Source organism: Rhea pennata, chromosome 2 (assembly GCF_028389875.1).
Source record: "Rhea pennata isolate bPtePen1 chromosome 2, bPtePen1.pri, whole genome shotgun sequence".
Taxonomy (NCBI): domain Eukaryota; kingdom Metazoa; phylum Chordata; class Aves; order Rheiformes; family Rheidae; genus Rhea; species Rhea pennata.
Window position 1 is genome coordinate 110,341,494 of NC_084664.1, and position 24,743 is coordinate 110,366,236.

The 24,743-nt window shown below is 41.9% G+C and overlaps 1 protein-coding gene across 4 annotated transcripts in view; it reads right to left on the minus strand.

Moving 5' to 3' along the window:
* The window catches only part of MTCL1 (microtubule crosslinking factor 1), a 103,312-nt gene that overhangs the window by 73,522 nt on the left and 5,047 nt on the right, over positions 1-24,743 (minus strand). For all 4 annotated transcript variants that reach the window (XM_062570146.1, XM_062570145.1, XM_062570144.1 and 1 more), the window contains exons 2-3: positions 18,512-18,740; positions 16,861-17,015 (exon numbers count right to left, since the gene is read on the minus strand). In XM_062570146.1, coding sequence (XP_062426130.1) covers positions 16,861-17,015; positions 18,512-18,740 — 384 coding nt within the window. The remainder of the gene's footprint in view (positions 1-16,860; positions 17,016-18,511; positions 18,741-24,743) is intronic.

The following is a 24,743-nucleotide window of genomic DNA, read 5'->3' on the forward strand; positions in this document are numbered from 1 at the left end:
GCACCAGCTAATCAGAAGTGTATCCTTCCAAGATAGATCAGACATACAACAAAGTCTTTTAAAAAAACGGGCTCTAGGACTTCTCAGAAATTTTCAAAATTTATCCATTTTCAAAAATCACCATTGGGACAGAATACTAAGAAGACCTTAGTTCGGTTGAATTATTGCTTATGTTTTGATCTAGCAATTTCCATTTAAAAAATACCAACAGTACGCAGCAAGATGATACCGGCTACTTAAATTTAATTTATTTCAAATAATAAAAATTATATGAGCAATTGCATTACTAGGGTGTTCTATTTTTAATTAAAGTTCCTGAGGAGAAGATAAGCATCAACTAAGAAAAGCCAGCCATGTCCGGAAGCTGTATGGAAAATAAAAGAAGTCAGATGCCAGAACACTTTACAGAAATGGACATTTGACATGTGAACGAGGATTTCTATAACTCAGATTAAAGCAGAATTTGAATGTGGGGTTCCAATTTAGGCCTGACTGAGATGTAACATACCTTCTGTTGGGGATTTGGGGCTGTGAAACTTCTCAGCTGTAATGACTATTTTTTAGCAAGGCTATGCATATCAAACCGAGAGAGACATCTGCGCGTTCCCTTTTGGATACAAGCTGGGGGTGATCACCAACAATGCCCCACGCAGATGCTCGACATTAAGGTTGAGAAAATTCTGCAGGAAATCCCTCCAAGCTAATGGGACCCCAGGTAAGTCTCCAAATTCTGCATTCACTACATCCTAAATCCAGTGTTGCATTCATTCCTAAAACTCATGGTAGTATTTTTCCTTGTATTACAGGTCTGGCTGCTGACTTCATACAGACACGTCTAGTCTCTTTGACTCTGACTAAATCCTTCTTGCCCTTAGTGATAATCATGTAGCAGTAAGTTTCGCAGACTGGTGACTTGTTTACACTGTCTAGAGAATATGTTATTCTGTAATAGCTTCTGCCTCTGACTGCCCTCTAGCCAGTATAAAAGCCACTTTATCCTGGAATAGAAGAGCAAAATAAGAGCTTTTGTAAAACATCCACAGAAAAACAACTTTTTCTGCAGTCAACACTGAAGAGAAATGATGGAGGATTAAAGATTATTGTTAAAAGCTGTGATCTGGAGCATTGTGAATGAAAGGAGACCCAAACAAGGCAAAAACTCTTTCTCTCTTCCCTATTATAATTCCTATCTAAAAACCAAAACAGAATATAAAGTTGCATTCCAATTATGTCCCTGGACTAACTACTATAGTTGCACTTGAAGAATAAGTATTCATTATATGTTAGTTGGGTGTCAAAGCCCAATAACTATCCCTATTCTAAAGATTAGGAACAATAACAAAAATAAATATAAAATAATTCCGTGCTTCACTGCGCCCCATCACTAAGCCTGGGATAAATCATGCAAAGTAGTCTATGATGTAATTTATTAACTTCTGTGAACTAAAGAGAGATACTCAAATTTAAAACATTCTGGTAACCCCAAATATATTACTAAGTGTCAGTAAACATTGTGAAGTAATTTCCTTTCATTTTTAAAAGTAGGCAAAAGCTACTCATACTCTAGGTAGTTATATAGGTTTAAAATTGGTTTAAGATCGCTAGAAATTCTTGCATACACAACAGCCTTTTGTATTCCTGATTTTTTCTCAATTACTGTTTTCTTTGTAGTAGCTATAGCAATAGTAAATGGCAGTATTAATTTATTTTCAACATGCTCTTTCTCCTTTATTAATTTATCTTTTCCTGCTGCTGCTCAAATCCCCTGGAACTCAGTGGGGAACATCTTCAAGCCTGACTGCATTAAGAGAGTAGTTCCCTTCTGCCTGAAATGAGTCTCAGACATTAGACAGGACTCTGTGGATGTGGCTGAGCAGCAATTTGAATGTGGCTATTCCTTAACACACCCCTACACGAAAATAAAGCATCAGTCTCTGCTTATGCCATCACAGGGAATGCTGTAAACCTCATGAGATGATCACAGGGAATTCACTTTGCAAATAAGGTAGGAAATGAATAATGCAGACAGATGAATGCTTGCATGCAAATCAACTTCATATCAAAAAAAGGACAGGTCTCTTCCAACCTCTGCTGCACCAAAGAACAAATGGCAATTGCAAACAAAAACCAGAGTGCTTGTATTTCATTAAGGCGAGGAAGGAAATTCTGTCTGCCCTCTGATAGCTGTTTGTGCCAGCTGAAAGTGAATTTATGGCATAATTGAAATTACATTCCTTTTCTGCTACTCACTTGCTTGTGCTGAGCACCATTTTGTTGATGCAAATTTATCATGTTTTATATCTGAAAGAGCTGTTCTGTTTCAACAGTCCCACTCTTTTCACCACCAGCCTCTAGGAATCTGGGCATTGTAATCCTTGTCCCCCTCCTGGTTCCTTTCACGAAAACTCGGCAAACAATTGCAAGGCCAAAAACCAGAGGATACAATCTCAGATTGTATCTTCTGAGAATTAAAAATATACTTTCATTGCTACAGGTGAATTTTCACTTTAAGTTTGGCTCCAGTGTCCCTTACTTCAGCAGCACATAATAAATGGTCTAAAAATACCTAAGAGCAGAAGCAGCCAGAAGAGGAGAAAGGGCAAGCTGCACCTGATACGCCTGTAAACACTGCAAGTGGCCCATGCAGTAGCCTCATGGCAAATTCAAATGCTGTTCTGTAAGAGGAACATTTATGCATAGCTTTAATTCCCCCTGACGTTCAGCAGAGAGGGAAGGACACGTGTTGGCTTCCACTCCTCGCGGCAGACGAATGAATGATGCGGCTGTTCCCCAGGGCAGACGCTGGTGGGGTGGCTCCTGCCCTCAGACGTGTTACTGTAAAAACAGACTACCTCCACTGATTACAGTAGAGGGTAGTAGGTTTGTGCCAAGGAATACAATCTGTTCAGTAGATTTTTTTTTTTACTGTTGTTTATGAAAAGACCTGATCCCCTGCTGAGATTTCAGGACTGGCAGTCATAAAGTAAAGCTACTGGAGAATTAAGCAAATTTACTTTGAAGGCCCACTTGATCATACAGTGAGCCCCAGATGCCGCTTTTCATATAATTTTCAAGAACAGAAATACCCTTTTAAACTAGCCTTCTCAACCTCACCTAGTCCTGGGTTTCATTCATTACCTGGAAGCCAGGAGCAGCGGTAGCGGTCCTGCAGCTGGGGAAACGGGACTGTGAAGCTGCTGGTTCCCACCACATCATGTGGGTAGGAGTAGGCACTCCGCCAGAAGTTGTTCATGGGAGGTTTTAGAGTCAGAAATCCCTAGATAAATCCAGCCCTTGAGGAGAATACACAACTGCAGGGTACCGAAACATGGATATTTTACTTAGCCTTATTTAAATTGCCTTATCAAACCTCATGCACCTGTTTACTGTTGAACATCAAACTAAAATAATTGCTGCGTTGACACGTGTGCATTAATCTGAAGGATTCATGAGGTCTATAAAAATAATCAATTGTTTGAGACAGGAAATTTTTTTTATTATTATTAGGCAGTCTGCATCCAGAGATAGTCACTGTTTCCTCTGAAGGCTTGAATTGCCCTCACCATGTAGCCAGCTCCTCTTTAAAAGCTGCAAGCAGACAGCAGTCTGACCTTTAAGAGCTCCAGGGATCCCGTTCCCTTGGCAATTATGTAAGTACTTTCATCAAGTTCTCTCTCTGTATTTAACATTCGCATGAACTGAATGCTGAAGTTCCATAAAACTGATCATGGATTGATTTTCCCTATTCAGGTAGTAATGTGATATTTCACCTTACATTTCTTCATCAAATTACTACTCAAGTGGTCTCTGAAACACATTCTCAGCCATGCAAGCTAGGTCTGCAATAAAATAACAAAACAAAGTAAAAAACCAAGAAGCTATTACATCAGGAGTTTAAAAGAGTTGCAGGTAGCTATGGTCATTCTGATATCTGTTCATTTCTGGTCAAATACTTCATCTCCTATCAAAGACCAAAAGATAAATTATCCCTGATATGCATACTATAGAGACAGATTTTGATTTATCACACAGCCCAGCTGTAATAGCTAGGATTGCCTAAATGCACAGTCATTATGATTTCATTACGGTAAATCTTTCACTTGAAAATAAAGGTCGGTACTTTAATGGGGAAAGTAGAAACTCAGTGAATCCTTAATGGTGCCTAGTTGCTTTTATAGTGACAGTATGGACAGTAAAAATAATTCTTCTTGCAAATGTTTGACTGTCAATCTGGTTTAAGATTTTAAACCTTTATGAGGTAGAGTAGAATTTAAGAGGTCGAGTAGAAATATTACTATTAATGGTTTTGCTTGTAATGGCTTGATTATGGATAATCAGCTATGAGCAACTGCAACACAAGAAGCTCCTGAAAATTATAATTAAATTGGAAGCATCTCAAGGCTTTTGATTTTTCTTCCCCCGTTACAAGTTTTCAGAGCGGTTACTACCACATCCTCCTCTCCCAGCAGTCCCCGCTTGGGAGACAAGAGTAAAATGAGACTTTGGTGGTGGGTGATTTATCTGAACTATTTCCTCTCACAACGGCTTCAGCGTTTCCGGAAATCTCATGTTCTTTCCATTCTCGTCTTTGACGAGCAGCTGAGAAAAATTCAATTCCCGTGCCTCAGAGCGAGCGACAAAATGACCAAACGAGGAACGAGATAAGTAGGATATATATATACTCGCAGTATAATAACCAAATAATAGGAAATGGATGGAAAATAAGGCTTCAATTTTAAAGAACAGATTGTAATGCGATGCGACCGACAACCTTTGCATTCTAATTACTGCTCCTGTCCCCTTCAATTATGTCAGCCCCTGACCTGGAATAACGGTGCCAGGATCCAATCAACACCCACACTTACAACCAGTCAACAGAGTGTCGGCTTCAGCTGCGAAAGGACAGTAAATGCCTCTATTAGTAGGCAATCCCAGCGAAACTTGGCAAGTATTGCCAATCTTCATCTACTGCGAGTGAAATGCGGAGTGTTTCATGGAGCTGAACATAATGTATGGAAAGTCTCCTTCCCTCTCTCCCCTTGCTTTGTATTTGCCAGGAAAAATCATGTAAAAATGTTATGAGATCTTTCTGTTAATACCAGATTCTCTGAAGAAATCTTGTACCAGTGAATATCACATCCTCAGCCCTGCTATTGCCATTACTTCTGGGGGAAGCATTGGTTAAGATGGCATCTGAAGCATGTGTGAAATGCTCATGCCAGTAACTTTCTCGTTGACCAAGAAATACGCTGCCAGATTTTCTCCTAATCCTCTTGCAGTTACGGTACAGCAGTGCTGAAGAGGTCCGCAGTGCATATACATATCGACTTGGTAGGACACCGTTTCATGTAATGAAATACTTGTTTCTTCTTCCAACAAATTCATAGCAATGAAAGTAAACTGCGAGTGTGCTGTTGTTTAATCTTCCGGTACAGAATTGCAGAAATTCCTTCTATTTTCCATTTTCTTTTCAAAGACTACATAACAAACTTGTCACATATGGTTATTACTCTTAAAACAGCAGCGGCAAAAAGAAGCAAGGGATATCTTTGAATCTGCGCTCCCTGAACTGCTGTCTACTCTGCGGCTGTCTGGACTGACGGATAATCCACTCAAACAAAATGGCACAAACCCCAGACCTTTACCCAAGAATGAAATCAACGCTTTGTAGGATGAAGAAAAAAAAGACTTAATTATTCACTGTCATGTTGTCTTTCATTTCCTCTGTTCTTTGCACTTACAGATTACAGTCAAGACTAGAATGGAGGAGACAAATTATCTCAACAAGGAAATGTTTTTGCAGTATTTTCAGAGAAATTGAGAGCAGGTAGAAGCAATAGCACACACACAAAAAAAATCTTCCTGTTTTCAGGTATCTGTTCTTTGCCTGATGCCCTGAATAAGGGGAGCAAAGACTTCTGAGAGCAACTCTAAAGTAACCTTTTTGAATGGTATAGCTCAGCTTGAGCCATGAGAGGCTGCTGGCCAAGGGTGTGCCCGAAGCCCTGCTCTTCAGAGCTGCCCCTAACTTCCATGGCTGGTTTCCAAACACCGAAAAGTTGAAGGTTCAACTCATCATCCCAACGGCCAATATGCACAGAAAAGGTATAAGGTGAAGAAGACAGGAATGGAGCAAAAGATGCAAAAATTCCTTTTCTCTTTTTCTACCTCAGAAACTATAGTCACATACACTGACAGTTGACCATAGCAGGACACTGCGGAGGGCTACCCTTCCATATGGATAATTTTGGTGGATCATGGCCAAGTTCCAACAGCAATATATCCAAAAGCAACAGATCCTCTCTCTCTTCCCCTCCATGAGTCTTCTACCTGCTCTTTGCATGGATGATGTGGCAAAAAGAAGATTCATAGAGTGGGGGCCTAAAGGTTAAAAATTTCCCCCTCAGCAACAGACCACTCCCCACATATATCATCTTTTCCTCCTAACAAGTGATTTCCACCATTTCTCATCTCTGTAAGTAATTTAGGACCTATTTTTCCATCCATCCCCAGACTAATACTGGAACTTTCCCCTATAAATTGCCCACACAGATTGTGATACCTATGGCAATATGTCCTGTATCTTCTGGTTTGGGAATAACCAGCAAATTAATAAAGTCTTCATAAAAGACACATGAACAAAGCGATTGGAAATCAGAAGGACTAGACTCTGGATAACTGAAAGTAGAGATGAAAAAACAACCTTTGATTATGGAGAAGTATATAATATACAACAAAAAGTATTACAGAGAAAAGAAATTTCCATGCTTCAGTAAATTACTAGATCTAAACCTGCCGTAGCACTGTTTGCTACATCATACACAAATTACTTTATTCCCTCTGTCATTACTTTGAATTTTTTTGTTTTGACACCATTGAATCCAGGGAAAGGAGTTTATTCAGAGCTGTGCACAAAGCCCCAAGCGGTGGTGTGGAGAGCTGCGTTCACCAGTCTCCACGGAGGACCCAGTTTCTTTCAGCACAGCTGACTGCAGCAAAAGCCTGCTGAAGAGATTGAACGAGAGCTATTTTGGAGTGATCCCAGAGAAAGGGGCCTTAAATAGAGCAATATGTACATCTGGCAGTCTCGGATGGATCATTCTGCTCCTTTTGCCCACGCAGGCATTATGCTGATGTCCCTAAATATCAACCCAACTTACCTCCTCCAGGAGCTCCAGCTACTGTTACTGGAGAAAAAAAAATCATATCCATGTAAGAATATCTGGCAAAACTTATATTCCTTAGGCTCTGGCTTCCATCTTGCAACAAAATACATTGTGAAAAGAAAAGGAAATATAGAAATAAGAGGCAACATACCTGTTTGGGACAGGCGGTGAGGTTTTATTAGGGTCAATGAAATGCACTGTAAACTACTAGTCCTAAAAGAAACTTTTCTAAAAGAAAATTTTCTCACATCAAGGCACAAAACTAAAACCAAATCAAGCAAAGCCTTCACTGTGCATCCTCCCACAGAACAGAAACTGTCTCCTTCTCAGGTATCTCTTAACAGTCTGAGTGTAGGAATGGGGTGACAAAACATGACAACTTTCCAGAGCTCCCTGATGATCACACTGCGGGCAAAATCTGTGGGGAGTGGTGGATGTGCAAGCAAGTATATAAATTGCTCATATGTGAATTAGAAAACGGCTAAAGTGCTGCACACGCCACCACTTTGGCATTTATTGGGTTTGTGAAAAGAGCAAGATGGGTGAATGTGTCCTCATCTTTGGCACAAAAGGGTTATTTGCAGGACACTGTAAAACAAGCTGATTAGAGGTTGCTCAAAGACTCCCCACTGCACAATCCCACTTCAAGCCCTTGTTGAATCCACTGGACATCAGCCGGGGCAATGAGTTCTGCCTAACTGTGAATTGCTATACCCCTCTGTTTGAAAATCACTCCTTGGTAACTTCATTGCGCACCTTCTCACTGAGGGGTGGAGAACTTCCTTATGGACCAGGTAAGGCACGACACACCCCCAGGCTGGATGGTCTGACAAGCAGCGAGGCTTTCGGCAGAGGACCTAGGCTTAAAGCACAGTGCCAGGTACGTGCAAGTGGGAAAGCACGATGCCGTGACATGTGGTAAGGTAAAACTTGGCCAGACTATCAGCTCTTACCCCCTCATTCATTTTCTGACAGCTTGAGTAGTGTGATGTTAATAATTCATACGTTATCTGTGCAATAAGTTACATTCGCCTTTTAAAAATAGAGCTAGAGAAGCAAGTGTAAATAATTAATGTGCAAAGAGAAATAATCAATTAACCCTTTCAAAGAAGGACAAAAATCAATGGCACTGACTTTTTTCACCTGTCTAAACATTTCCGGGCAGTCCTGCCCCCAAGGCTGCCAATTCGCTTGCTTGACACGCATTTGTGTGGGCAACATCACCACAACAAAAGCTGCAGGCGACCTGGGAACTTCGGTAAGACAATATGCGTCTCACAAAACTCCTGTTCTCACTCCGACAGACTGTCTCTTACTCTTTTCCATCCCACTAACCAGAGCTCCAGATGCTAGGATGAAATTACCGTAGATGTGATAGGAAAACAACTGGCATTTGCTCGCTGTTAGCCAGCCAAAGCAAGGAACAAAAGCTGCATGTCACGGGGACGGCGTGACTGGGTTTGCCTCTGCTGCCAGCTTGCACTAAGCATCAAATGAACAGTGCTTTTTACAGGTTATGCCCTTCTTCGTTTAGCTGGAACTCCCTGATATGCTAGATGCCAGATTCACTTACGATCTGTGCTGGCTCCTCTGAGCCCAGCATCTGGGAGAGGGAGGAAAACTGGGGAGGGCACGAAGTGAGATAACCTCAGCATCTCTGAAAGAGATCCCATGGGTACCCGGCTCCAGCAGCAAACACCTCCTGCATAAACAGTTGCCAAATGGTAGCTGATCTGAATTTTCCCAGAGAGGAGAAAGGTAAGGAATATACCTAATTAAATTCAACATATGCTCTCCTGAGAGTATTCCATCCTTAAAAGATACCTTATGCTCACAGAACAGGGGTGTACGGTGACAATTTGCTTGCCCCAGGACAAAGTTTTGCCTACAGCTTGACAAGGAAAGCAAACGGTATCATCTCCATCAGACTTATGCCCAAGAGAAATGTGATTTAGAATTTGGAGAGCAGATCTCCAGATTCTCCCCCCTCCCCCCAAAACAGGACTTGAGGATTTGCTGCCTATTTTTTTTTTTATGAAGTCTTGCTAAAAATCACTTTAATTACACTGTTGATAGTTTAGTGGAAAGAATTGAAAATAAGCCCCAATTTTTCCCGTGAATGTTTTATACAGATGTCACAGTGACTACAGTTTGTTTGCATTGTCACCGCCGAGGCACATGTGACACACAGCAGGATTATTTTTGGTAACCGGGTGGAGGATGGGGAGAAGGACGCACAGTCTGAGCTTCATGGAGGCTCTCTCCATATCAGTTTCACTCCTGAAAGACTTTTACTAAATACTAACAAAAAGTACGTGACAAACTTAGCATAGTGGAATTTCAGTTATTACACAAAGAAGATTTCCTTATAATTAACCAGTATCTGGATAATCAGCTGTGGGAGATTGTTGTTCCTACTGCAAATGCCATCACCTAAATAGTATTTCTCCATACGCAAAGGCCAACTGAAGTCCACCAAAGCATTCAGGAGGGAGGCAGTGAACAAGGTGATTTAGAGTAAGCCCATCCTGGGAGCGGAGGCTCTGCTCAACCTGCGTAACAGGATGGCAGACTTTTTGCATGACGTAAAAATCTGGATCTGATCACTAATGTTACTATTACTTTCTCCCCCCAAACCTTGCTTGAAACATTATACTAGTATTTGTAAGCAGTGTCAAATGATCGCTGGCAAGTATGGACTGAGTAACAAATACCTACCAAAATAACGACTAGCAAGAGCTTGTTGGGAACTCACTTGCCAAATCATAACTGCAGATGCATGTGCTGCCTGGCGTGTGCACGGTACTTACGAACATATCAGAGAGGGGCATAATACATTTTGAAAACTGTGCTTGTTTTTTTGTTGTTGTTTGAACATATTTTAAAAACTTCTTTTAAAAAAAAACGGACAGGTGGATTAGAAGTATGCTACAGTAGTGTTCCTTCAAAAAAAAAGTTTCTTTTCACTGAAACTAGTCCCTTCATGCTGTATATATGTGATTGAGCTAAATGCATTCCCGTGCCTCCCCTCTGCCCTGCTTTTTGAGCGGAACATTCCACTGTTTGTACAGCTCCTGAAACAACATATTGACTATGAATCATTTACTGTGCTTTAGGTACCAATTCATTATTTATCACCGAGAGAAAAGGAGACAGAATGGTGCTGCAGTACTTTTATGTAGTCAGTGGCTTTTCTTATGATTACAGCAGAAGACTTCATTACTTACAGCTGTCACAAGCAGTAACTTCTAAGCAGGGTTACTGAGTCAACATGGTGATTTTAATCACCTTATTAATTAGGCCTTCTTCATGTTATTTGACCCTGCACCTTACAAGTCTTTTCTTTGTTCTGTTTCCCAGTGAATTCCCATCATGTAAACTCACTAATATCAACAAGTAGAAATAATCTCCTACAGAAATCAAAGACCCTTCGCAGCTTACCCTGTTTCACTCTGGCTATTAAACAAGTCTCACCAGAGAAATGACTGAAGAACATTATGTGCTACCTTCTTAAACATTTGCAAAGTTCTGGCTAATGAAGTACATTTTCACTAAGGAAGTATTTTCTCCAGCAATTGTGTATTACCTTGGATCTCATTTATGTATTTGCATCAGAGAGAAAAGAGGGAAAAGTGATGTCAGACTGCAATAGTCATGTTTTACACACACTGCATATATTATGCCTTACTAAAAGGTTCAAGGCAATGAAAATTCGACTGTCATGCTCAGTTCTAAGGAGTAGCCTCTAGATGTTATTTTGCTGTATTATGTATATTTAGGTCTATAGCTAGATTCTTCTAGCAGAAAAATGTTCTCTACTTCTAGGGATGTTAAAAGGAGTCATGCACATGTATTTCAGAGCAAAATTTGTCTCTCAGTAATATGCCTGAAATATATTTCAGCTCATCTCATACATTTCTATCATTTTTGAAAGTATCTGAATGCAGCTTTTCACTCTGTTAAAAGGAGCAAACATCTTAACAACAACAAAATTACTGACTATAAAGCAGCAGTTCTCAGACTGTGCCTCCAAGGCCAGGTGCTGTGGGGAGGAGGAGAGGGTAAGCCTTGGCACGACAACATCACCGTTATCGAGCAAGCCTTGGGTTAAAAAGCCTTGGGAGAAGCCATTGCCCTAAAAACCCTCTAGGTAACCTGGAAAATCCCATTTACAGTACGTGTCGCCTTTCATGTCAACCTAAGCATTCTAGCGAGGCATCCTGGAGACACTACTAACAGCCAGCGGGCTTGCGCTTCTCTCCAACGGAAATGAACGGAAACAGTCCTTCTTGTTTTCCCATTTCGCCTCTGCCCTTCTCGGCAAAAGCGCCAAGAGCCACAAGCTGCAGCGATGGTTCTCCACTAACTGGATGTGATTTCCCGGACGGAAACACCCGGAGAACAGCACTCGTGCCCGTAGCGGTCGCGACCACCTGGAAGGCTCAAAGCACCGACGATTTCAACCCCAGCAGGGACTTGGCCCAGAAAACCCCGGCATCGCACCTACGCCAGAGGTCCTGGCGCGAGAGAGCGCAGCAGCTCCGGGTTGCTCCTGCCCTGCTCCTGCTGCCTGCGGCGGCAGTAAGGACAGGCTGTCCCCTGCTCCGTAGGGCTGCCCCCCACGCAATAAATGCCCCTTTCTTCCCAGTTACACAATTCTCATTCATTTCTTGCTAAACCGTTTCATAGCTCTCACGTCAAATCTCCCAGCAGCTGCCACCCCTGTCCGTAATCCTGCCCGTCTTTGTCCTGCTTGACCGGGTTTCCCCGGCCGGGCAGCCCCAGCCCCGCGGCGGCGGCGACGTCCGTCGCAAAGCTCGTGGGAAAACACACGTGGGTGGATGATGTTCGATGAGGTTCGCCTCTCCCAGTCGAGCCTTTGGGAAAAGATCTGTTTTGTAAACGCTCAGGAGGGAATTGCTAAGGGTTTCACATCAGTGCAGGCTGGTCCAGCAGCTGCTGCTCCCCTCGCTGCTCCCATCCAGCTGCCGGGCCCCACCGCACCGCAGGGCACCTAAGGAGACTCTAGTGTGGGGGCTGCAAGGAGGGAGCGGGGGGTTTCCTTGCAATTGCCCCTGAGGGCACTGCATTACTAGGCACGGACACTCAGTTTAAGGAAGTCCCTCCCCAGGAAACGGGTCTCTCCTGTGATTTAAGTAAAATTAATTTTTAGTGTACAAAAACTGTATTTATCTGTCATCTTACTCAAATTGATAGAACTAATATTAAGCAACATATGCATTTGTTCACATGATTTTACAGGAATTATGCTCCCTGGACTGGCAGAAATGGCTAGCTAAACCACCTGGGGCCAAGGCAACTTTTAGAGCAATCACAGCCTGTTCTACAGGTGCAGAGAGAATATATTCTTTGTGTAATGAATTCAAATAGTTTGTTCACCATGAGAAAACCAGCCAGGGGTTGACAAGGAAGCTTATCTTCTTTTTTTAACATATGAAGAGGAACCATTCAGTGACCACCAGCCGTATTGTACACTGAATGAGATAGGGACAGAGTAGAAAAAATAATGTATGACGGTGTAATTAAAAAGCATATGATAACGAATAGGCACAAAGAGACATAAGTACAGCTGCACAAACAAGCTTAATTCTGAATTGTCTCTGAATAAATGGCTTTACATCCTTCTCTGGTTTGTTTTTTAACATTTTCATGATTTTCCCAATAAAAGGAAACTTTGAAAAGTGTTTCCTGAACAATAGTTAGCTGATCAATTTGGGTTCTTAATAAAGACCAGCATTCCTCATGAAGCTGAATTAGAAAATCAGGAAAGAATAATGTAAGAAAAAATGGCTCTTGAAGGAATGTGGCTAAAGGTAATCTGTTGGCGATGGTCTTTTTTTTCCCCCCTCCTAGCAGCCTATTGACTCAAATGCCCATACTAACAACCTAGACAACATGAGAAAAAAGAAAGCATTGGCCATCGTATGTATACTTATCGAATTTGTGAGGGTACAGAGCCTTTGCTTCTAAAGCTCTAAGGAAGCAGCAGCTTTGGTAAGTCACAGAAAATCCTAACAAATTCCTAGAAGGAACAGCTCTTAAGGACATCCCAATTTTGCAAAAGATTTACTACAAAGAAGTGTTCACAGCAGTAGGAAAATTCAGAAGCTCTAACAGAGAGAGAAATAAGCAGCTGCCACAAAAAAGGCATCAGTGGGAGGCTTGAAACCAGTTGAGAATTCCAGGGTAATAAAAAGGAAGAGTTGAAAAAAGGAAATTGAGAAAGTAGGTGAATATAACTGGTGGGGGAAAATTCAGTGAACTACAATACTTACAGTTAGAGAAGACTGAAGCAGAATAACTTGGTACAGTCAGTAAAGTCAAAAAATATTCAGAGAATTATTATCACCCCTTGAAAGAAATTGCTTGGAAATAATCAGAGGAAGCATTTCAGGCAAGAGTAGCAGAGTGACGAAACTACACACTGAAAAAACAAACAAAATCTGAACAATTTTTGGAAAGAATTATGGGAAATCACCATATTATCCTTTGGCTCAGTCAACTGAAAAAAACAAAGTAGAGTGGCGTGATTAATCAAAGTGAACGCCAGGGTGCTGATGACATTTAGAGGAGAATGGGAATGGTATCTAACTGGAAAACATCAGCGTTGGATAAAAACCACAATTATTTAAATCCTAAATAATGCATATCTTAGCTCAAAACCCATCTACAGGAAATGCTGCGGCGATGGAGTATGCTTATTAAAAAAAGCAAACAACAACAAAAAAAAAAAGCAAAGGAAAGAGTTAGCATTACCCTAAAACCCTGCAACTGGCTCCCCCATAATCTAGAAGCTCCTTATTTGAATGATCAGTAGAAAACTGAAAACCTTTTGATGATGGGCAGTATCTGGCAGCTACCAGAACAAAGCAGAAGAGTCTCTATATATGTTCTGGATAAGATTATGCAAAAGCTTCTGAGAGCAGGTCATGAATCCAGAAGTGTCTGGGAGTGGGAGGGGAAGTGTGTCAGCTACAGCACCGTGGTAGGCTAGGAGGTAAGAGCACTGTGAAGGAGCTTCGCAAGTGACTTCTCCTCACCCTTCATCTTTGTTAGAACTTTGTTTCTATTATTTGCGATGCTGACACATACCGAGAAAAGCTGTTCAGTGAAGAGGAAAGGCCCTCTCGTATCTACTTAGTGTGATGACTTGAAATTATGTGGTCAGAAGAAGGTGAAAATTCATATCCCAGGTAAAACTGAAGGCTTTTTCAAAGGAGATAAGAATTTTACTCTGACTGAACAAAACTGCATAACTTTCACACACACCAAAAAAAAAAAAAAAAAAAAAAAATTGTTGAAAGTATCACAGGAGATAGAAATAGGTACTGGGATAAAAGAATGTATAACAGCACTGAACACTGTAAGTGTTCAGCAGTTCCTCAAAGGATTATGACAAAAAAATGAAGGCTGCTTTAAAGAAAGGATATATTGAGAGATGTGCACAATTCTTAAAGATACTTTAGCATGCAAAACACATTAAAGGTAATCAACACACATGCCATTCCACTGCAGGAAGAAATTGGACTTGAGGGAATTACATAGCAGGACAAAGCGGAAGTTAGCACTGAATTAAGTAATAAACATGAACTCAGACGTGAGAAAAGCTTTATGCTGATCAGAGGATGATAGAAGAAAAGCGCTGAGAATACTCAAGGATATTATGGAAAGAAAGAGCATATGATGACAGTAAGCTGCATCAGAGCGAGAATACTGTCTAACTGGGTCTTGGGCGATGCTCCAGGACTAAATGAAGAAGATACTGCTTCCAAGTGCCAGCCTTCAACTAGACAAGACGCAGAGTCAGAGTCGATTGGTAAAAAGCCATATGGCCTTTGGGGCACTTTTTCTCCTGATTTATGAAGGGTTAGTTTTCTTAGCAGCATGTTTATAATATATTCTTTTATAGCTTCACATGTACTAGATATTTTTAAAGAGAAATGGCCTCTGGTAGTTATTTGGAAACTTTTTGAGGCAAGAATTATATTTTTTTGTATTTTTCAGATTTTGTCAATGACTTTGCAAACACATACTCATCTGGCACACAGACTGCTGTATTTCTCAAACTTTTGAAAATGTGACTCCCTTTTGACTCATCTATCTTTCAGTGACCTGCTGAGGTCTAAATCTCTATCTTCTAACCTACTGTGACCCTCTGAAATTTTTTCTGACCCCCAGAGAAACCACTGCTCACATTGCAAAAGAACAGATCGCAATTTATGCCCTGCTGTGCCTTCAGAGCATCTTATAATTCTATCTGTCCATACTCCTTTCCCTACTTTTCCTCCAGTCTTTGCCTCCTATGGGAGGAAATTCTGCTTCCAAAGCAAGGCTACATTCACTTCATATTGCACTCTAGTAGAGACAAAGTTGAATTAGCTGGGCTTCCGGCCCTGCTTGGCTGCAGCAATGTAAGAAGCAGGGCAAATTTAGCCTGGTGAGAGCCAGTCTGAGAATCCAGCACTGCTCAAGCATTTTCTTTCCCATTGCTCACTCACAACTTAGTTCTCCAACTGTTCAATCCCAAAGACCATCAAGCAATATCTAGCGGGCTTGCATGATAATCAACAACAAACAAGACATTACGTATGGTGCATGTCACAGTGTCTGTGTATAGAAAATAGACTGTGTGCCCTGTAACACAGTATCATATCAATTAAGACCACCATTCACAAATAACGTTGAGAAAGAATAATAGCAAAAACATCATCCAGGCTTTCCTTTTGTGTCAGACTTCTAAGCAAGCTCAACTATCACAGCAACACTGATGCTTACACCAGCTGACATTTGTCCCATCATGTGCAGACTGCTCCAAAACTCTTGCAGACGGACTCCTTCTCCTCATAACTCTCAGGCACAGAGAAATCACATAGGGTTTGTCCTTATTAAACTGAACCAGGCTTTGTGCCAGTTGACATGCAAACATTGTTTGAAAGATTAAAATAATGGACAATTGCACCAGCTCTCTAAATCTGACCACAGCTCAGAGGATAAGTGCTGTTCCTCATTATGTTTAAATATTCTGTCTCAATCTGGTTTAAAATGGAGCAGAGGCTGTGAGCTGCCAATCTGCTGTACCGTTAAGAGAAGGGAAGCACTGCCACAGACCGGGATACGGGCTTTGACAAAAAGCTGCGTTTAGTACTTGGCTTTCCTTTTGTCATCCTCTGCTCCTCAGCTCACTTGCTTCCAAGGATCATCGCTTCGCCCAGTAGGACTAGGTGTCAGCTCCAATTGAAATGATCCCTTTTCTTAAGAGACAGCATTTCTGTGCCTGGAGTGCAATGTTATTTATACATTACAAACCACATTCCTGCTGCCTAACTCATGCTGGTGGCTCCCACTGTCACCACTGAGTTGCATCGGCTAAACTAGTGCCTGGCTATTTGAGCTAACCCTTTGGAGATGTGTCACACAGACTATGTTTGAGTCTAAAATAGGTGGAAACCCCAGTCTGGGTAAAGGGGAGGCAGAGTTAGCTGGGCTCCAATCAAAGATAATTTTCTTCTGGTAGGAACAGAGGAGCTAGTTTCAAATGGGACAGAAGCAGTGTGAGAAGCACAGGACAAAACCACTAACATCAAACAACTATCTCTCTATTGTCGCTTGTGTATCAGCCTTCCCACCTAAACCAGGAACACAGTTCTCCATGACTTTCCTGATTATTGCTTACCTCTTTTAACTTGTCCAGCTCATTTTGTAATGTCTGCTTGGATATTTCCACCTCAATGATTTGCTGGCGAAGAATTTCATTTTCATCTTCTGCTTTAACACGTTTCTCCTCCACGCTTTCCAGCTCGTGGTGCAGTCTGACAGAAACATCTTTGGCTACCTGGTCAAAAGAGCACAAAAACATGAAGATGATCTGAATAGGAGGAACAGCGCCTACAGCAGGAAACATATTACAGCCCTAGAGGGTAGAGAGATTTTCAATTAACTGAAAAGACTAACTGCTGATGAAAGACTCCAAGCCTTTCAAATACCAAAATAAATATTCATTTCCAATAAAGAAATTCAAGATGAAAACCTCTTCATTTATCCCTCTCCACCTCCCTTTCCACATTATGCTAAGGCAACAGCATGAACAGCATTGGAAAACAAGCAGATACCAGGGCTGCACATCAAAGTCCCAGCATATCACACTTATAAAATAGAGGATGAGGAATTGTGCTGTACAGTTGATAGGTCATTGATCAAAACCACATCCATGCAGCAGGCTCATCCACCAGAATTTGCTGCTCTAGCAGCAGTCACAACTAGGTAAAACTGACAGGAAAGCACAGAAATATATGCTAGCTTAGGTTTTCTGAGTCCTGCTTAATAAGAATATTTACTCCAAAAACATTCTGAATGGTGATTCATCATTCAGAATGATGAATTACAACAATTCAGCACAAATGAAGCAAACAAACAAAGAAAACCAGTATCTCTTTCACTCGAATATATGGACAAGGGGTTTTTTTACCAAATAATATATCATTTTTTATGATGATAAAGTTAACATTTTTTTTTCTGTCACACAAAAAAAAGGAAATTGGGTCTGACATCTTGAAAAACTTGATAACTTGATATGTCACTCTGGTTTACACTGCTGGGAACCAGTAATTCCAATTTGAGAAGGTTTTAAGCTTTGCATTTTCAAGTACAAAGTGCTTAATAATTCCAGTGGTTAGCAATCCCTCTACAAAAGTTATTTTTAAAACAGCTACAAGAAAACAATATTCAGAGAGACAACAGCAGCAAAAACTAGATAAAAATTATGCCTCTATAAAGCTTAGCCCTGAGGGAAACTTTTATAAAAATCTAAAACTGTTTCAATATGAGCAGAATTTTTTAACGGAAATTAGCAGTTTTATTCTCTATTTGCCCCCTTAAATGTTGTAAGAATCTGCTCATGTATAAGCACCAAAAAGAATAGCTCATTAGGAACTAGGAGATGAGTAACTAGACTTTTCTAGATATTTGACTTGAGCAGAAAGTGAAAAGGAAGGAAATAATGAATAGGGAAGAGCACATCACGTTTTGGTGATACAGTTTGGCAAATCTAAGATTTTGCATAGCGTTAGAAAAAGCCCTCTAAATCTTTCGAACGCACAAATGCAACTTGACTGAGTCTCATTTCACTCCAAGCACGTATTTTTTACTCAGTAGCACAGCTTTGCCGTACGATAAGCTGAGTAGTTGTTTTCCACCGCAGAATAAGGAAATTGGTCCCGACGTTTTGAGAACCACCGCCTGCTCTGTACGCCCGCCTCGCTCCCGTTACAGGGAACCAAATCGCGGCGCGCTGCCTTGCGCCGCGACCGGACACGCGAGCCTCCCACCTACCTTTAAATCTTGTTCCAAGCTCCTAATGAGCTCTCCGTCCACTTGGCCTGTTTGTGCAACTTTCAAGCTTTTCTGCTCGGCTTTCCTGAGACGATACTGCAGAATGCGGCAGTTCTTGTTCGCCCGGTCCAGCTCTCGCCGGAGCTCCTGCAGTTGGTAAACATCTTCCTCTAAGTAACTGTCACGCATTTCTTCCATTTCAGCCCGAAGTTCATCCAGCTCATCCTGTGAAAAGTCAAAACAGTGCTCCATCGTACCTCGAAATCTCACCCTTGGGAAAGAAAAGGAAACGTGCTCACTGGGATACCGTATTAATAAAGTGATACAGATCGCAACATGCAGCTCCAGAAGTCATAGCAATGGCAGTTTTACCCCAACATTGAATAATTACGGCTGAACTAAATTAATGAATGCTTGTTACATTCCTTACAACTGCTTTCACAATGAAGAACAGACCAGGGTTACCAGAACGCTCATCTGTCTCCTAAAATTGGCAACATCTGCATTCTACCACCCCCAATTAAAACAAAAAGTATATAAGATCTTGCCACTATCTCAACTGATTCCTTGTTTTTCTTAGATTACAGCGAACCTATTTAACAAAGTACCTCAACATCCCCTGTGACGTGCCCTTATAGCCATCTGCAGTTCCTAAAAATGGAATTATCCCTTGAAAACTTTAATGAATCTTTGACATATGAATTTTTTGCCAAATGCCCAACAGTTCCATACCAAAGTGCTGCCTTGTCTAAGCCGAGCAGCGTGGACATGCTTAATGACAGATGGTTTGGGGGCAAGAAAGTGCTTTTCCGTTGGGTGAACCCATGTGGGACTGACAGAACGATGGTCGCAAAACAAAACCCTGTTGTGCCAGTGAGAACACAAACTGGTCATCGCTTTCTGAGGATTGTGAACTGTCCCAATTCCTCATTATACCATGGGCGGCACATGCTCTCTAAAGTCAGATTTAAAGATTTACAGCTGAACAGGATAAGCTCTATCATTCCCATTTGTTTAATCTGTGCATGACTGAAGCTCCAGAGCTAAAACTCTTATAAAGGTCTGCCGAGCTCAGGGGTACCAGCCATTAAATTACTGTGTGATGGCTCTGAGGAAATCTACAGCCCTATTAACTTTGGGCTAAGTTGAAAGAATTAAAAAAAAGGGAACTCTGTCAAGAAGAAGAACAAGAAGAGTATTTTTTCACTATCAAGCCTTAGTCAACATTTTTATTTTTTAAATTTTTAAGTGTATTTCCTTATTTAAAGCATATTTCTAAATGAAACGAACTATTAATTTTTAAATGGGGTTCTTTAAAATTTCATTTGCTATTACAAAGACTAAATTTTCTCTGGGAAGCGTAACTAAAATAAGATATAAGCAAAGCCTGCGGCGGGGCTAGCTGCGCTGTTTTTGCGAACGGACATTTGAAGCAGCAGGGACGGCTGGAGAGGATTTCACACTTTTTTTGAGGTGACGAAGACGCCGCTGCGGCATTAGCAGCCTTGCCAGGCCCCCTGTGGGCTGGACCACCTGCCCATGCCCCTGCGGCACGGCTGTGTGGTTGTCCCCAGCTTTTCCTTATTTCCCACCTCAATCCCAGCTGCATCTACCTCGAGTCAGCTGAGCCAGCACACCTCAAAGTGAGGGTGACCAGAAGGACCTGCTCTTTCTGCAAGACGGCTCAGAGCTCAGCAGTGGGGCTCTGCTCCCCCAAGTAGAGCTCTACACGGTGCTCCTTAAATGCTCAAAAGGGCATGCAGGTTTTCCCACAAGCTTGCCACGCTCAAGCATATTCCCGGTGTGCCCAGATTTCTGCAACACTAAAACTAAGGAGCATCCTGCCCTGTAGCCCCACTGGGACAACTGTGCGAGCTTGTTGGGGGGGGGGGGGGAAGAGCTCAAGGGTCACTCCCAGGGGCTGGATCACGCTTGAGCCCGGTACTCTCCGAAGAGGAATAACGTTAAGCACAGTGGCAGAAGTTACCTCCGCAGCAAGGGCATACTCATAAGTTGCAAATCCATTAATTAACCACAAAGAGCAGACTGCGAGGAAGCAAACATGCTCTGCAGACCAAGCTCAGCAGAATTCTTTCCAAGGATAATTTATGGTCCGGACCCTACGTAGTCCACATTAGGGTATAGCCAAATGCTCAGGTCAGTTTAGAGCCAACAAATTGCTGCAATTTTAAATGACTGATACTTCTAAAAAGGAAGAGATAGGGAGGAAAGCCGTTTCTTTCTTTTTAATATATACACTTTTTCACTACGCTGCTTCACATTCGTAGGTAATTTCAAAATGTGAAGTAAAAATTCAACCATGGAGATGCAGAAGAAAAAGTCAAAGTTTTAGAAACTAAGTAAAGAGTAGCACTTGCTTTTGAATCTGTGAAAAAGAGTACACTTTTGTGTTAGCAGTACATGAACAGAACCAGAGTTACTGCTTAGGGCTGTCAACAGACTCAGGAAACCTCCTCCCATTAGATTTAACCTCAATTAACTTTTTAATAGCATCTTCAAAACCTAATGTTAGATTAAGAATTTGGTTGTAAATTGAATATTTTGAAACACAATTCCACAATAAGAGAGAATATCTGTTACCACAAAATTAATGAGACTCAGTTTATAATCTTACATTTATATTTCAAGAACTAAGCAATAGTTTTAGTGTATTAAGTGGCAGGGCAAGAAGAGTAATTATAATTTTACTGGTGTTATCTTAACCATCCTTCTTATCTAAACCAGTATCTGGAAATAGTAGCAAATATGGCCCATTTCTGAAGACAAATAACCCACTGCAATATTTGACTGTACAGAAGTACTTACTACAATCCACTGGAAAGTAAAGCTCTCATCACTTTAACCAACCCAGTTCCCTGAAGCAGCCATCCAGCTGAAACGGCACATCCCCGAGCCCTTTCGCTGGGCACGGAGGCTCTCCCAGCCTCACCACGCACGCCGTCTCAGTGGGAGACCTGAATCCAATCCCCTTCCTTCCACCAAAGAAGTTCCCAGGAAAGCTGCAAGGGTTAACATGAATTGCATTTCAGCAGCTAGGCATGTCTTTTAACACCACTAAAACTTAAGTTTTCTCAGTCTCCCTTAACAGCATAACCTTGAGTCTGCAACTCTGATTTTTTTTTATACTTGCTTCTGGTTTGGGTTATAAATGCACAGTTTGCTTTTTTATTCTAGTGTAATTTTGCAGATAAATTAAACTTAGGACACATTCAAGAAAAACGGACTTTAAAACCACTCTTGTTTCTCTCTCAGATCCTTCTTGTTTTATTTGACTGACTAAATTGAGTCACACTCAATGACCAAAAATGTTTATATAGAAAGCAGAGTGTGTCCTGAGCCCTCGTACACAGGAACAGAGTAGTCTTCCCAGGAGTTTCAAAACAGGGCAACATACATCCAAACACATGGAGGATACAAACAACTTTGACCGTATAAGGAACAGAAAACCAGTTGCACAGGCTGCACACAGGAGTAGCCCTCTTTCTGTTGTAGTACTATGTTGCTTGAAACTTGGGACAGTGAAGTCTTTCCAGTCAAGAGAGGAGAGAGAAAAAAATATATTAAAAAAGGACAGATCATGCCTTTTTGAGTGGCAAGATGAAGTCCTATTTTTATATATTAAAATTTTTTAAAAATGGGAACAGGTCAAAGTTTTACCTCTCTGAAATTTCAAATATAGGACAACTGCACGTGGTTCAGATTTTGTATGACAGCACACAGCTATGGATACCAGCATTATCTTTTACTCGTTACAAAAAGACATAATCTTGCCCTGGATACAGTACGAAAAAACAGTGTCAAAGATGCCGACGCTTCCGGTTCTTCTCAGCTTATTCCCCTTCGTAGCTACTAGTCATCTGCTACAGTCGCTGAAACCTTGCGTGAGCATCTGCTAAGTCATCGCTGTTACGACTGCACCTACAAATCCAGGACAGCTCCAATTCCCCTTCTCAAGTGATGTGTGCATTAAAAAAAAAAAAAAAAGGAAGATAGGCTAAAATCTGCTTTATTTTTTCCCAGTTTTAGCGTGGGGTTATACTGCAAACCCATCGACAAGAGGCTGTGTAAAAGCAGAGCGTGAGCACACGGGAGTCGCTCCTCTGGGCGCACCAGAGCGCAGGGCACAAACCAGCGCGCGGCGGAAACCAGGCGCCGGCACGCAACGCGGGAACCGCCTGAAGCGCAAGACCAGAAGGAGAACGGACCCTTTCCTTCTGGCAGTCGCCTCCTTGGCCTTGCAGCCTTCCCGGTGGGATCCCCTGGGCACAAACGCAGGGCTGGAGAGGCTGGCCGGGAGGCTTGGCTGCACGCTCCAGCTGAAAGGGTTTCACTCAAAACCCCGGAGAGGAAATGAATAATGAAAGCGATGATTTGCAGGACGATTTGCAGAGCCGGGGAGAAAAGACCCAGGGAAGTGGCAATTACGGCTGAAACTCTGATGGCCCAACTTACTATACTGGCAGTCCTATCACTTAGGGAGAAAACAGGTCAGTCATTAGTTAAATCAAGGGTAAGTGCAACAGAGCCAGAACTTTAACAACCATCAAACTCAGTAGTTCGCAAAACAAGTTGCTTTGGCTGTGAAGCAGTTGGAAATACTAGCTAAACTCAACCCCGGACTTCATTCATATTTATCATTATTAACACTGTGAGGGAGAATTAAAGCTCTTTCTCTCAAGAGGGGTTGAGTTTCATACTGAGGACTTCCGATTTCTTTAAAACTGGAGGGAGCGATCAGCATAGGCACATAATGGCAATTAAAACAAGCAAGTAAGAAAGCAGGCTTCCCTCCGGGCACCTGAAAAAGGAGAGCCTGCTCCCTCCCTTAAAAGGGAGGTCCTGCTCCACGATCCCACGGGCAACTGCAAGGTGAAGGGCAGCCGTAAGAAGCTTCACTTCACTGTACGCTCCTGAAGAGGATGAGAGCCTCCTCTCGATCCCCTTTAATTTAATGGTAATTGTGTTACTAACCTCTTTAAGATCAGTACCACGCAGACAGTCCTGGAAGAAAGAATATTCTTTAGGAAAAAGCTAACCTGCTTTTCTTTCCAGATGTCACCTTGATCAGAAGGAAAAAAAAATGGAAATGTTGGGATAAAGCAACTTCCTAACTGGTAGCTCTTTTTAGATCTGTGCTTGTGCTCCTCCTCCTAAGCCCAGCTGCTCGGGCTTCCAGGTACTTGGCCCTACTGACTTCCCAAAGGCCAGCTAAATGGGGACCAGTGGGAATCATCTCAGCGGAGGGGCTCAGCTCACCGGAGTTCACAGCGGGGCTGTATGAATGCAGAGGCACACTTAAACTGCTGCTCCACCGGCAGGTTCCCCCAAGACTTCAGTGGAAAAGCAACGGCCTAAGGAATCATGTTTTCCACGTCCGTCTACTAATCCAAGGTGACTAGGCCAAAAGGGGAAAGCGTGTGTGCTTCTTATATTTCTACACACTTCAAATGCATACTGATGGTGCAATTTCACATCTGTACTGTGCAAAATGAAGACACACCTCTCAGAAGAGAAGCCATTATCCCATCAATACCTTTTACTGATGCTGTACTTTTTTTTTTTTATTATTGACTTAATTTATAATGAAATATAATTAAGGGTAAATTATAGGAATATAAATTATAGGAATTTGCCTTATTGAGATTCTAAAAAAAAAAAAAAAAAAAAAGTCCAGTCCTGCAGCTCTTCTACTGGATACCCCACACTAACATGAGCCATCCCTGCTGAATTGAACAGGAATACCTCCACAACTGACTGGCTGCGCCTACATCTACACAGACTACAGCTGAGAGCAGTAGTGAGGTTTCAAAGTAGATCCCCCCCGCCTGGGCACTCATTCAGCCCGCACAGTACACACGAACTGGATTCTTTCTGAAATAAAATAAATATAGAACTATGGTCCAAGCATGTGCCAAATGCACCCCAATGGGGACACGTGAGTCTGAACTACTGATGAGCCATCTGGACAACTCTGAACGACGTGGATGACGGGGATGTTTCATTCAAGGCACCAAAGGAAAGCCCTGAACTTCATGTACGTACGGAAGCAAAGGCCTCAGCACCAGCTGAGTCTAGACCAGCCCACTGATCTGCCCGTACTGAGCTGAATTTTTGGCTAATGTAGAAACAGCTGTTAACTCAGCATGAATAAAAGAGTAAAAACTGGACCTCAAAAATGACTCAGAAATTTTAAGAAAGACCATCAAG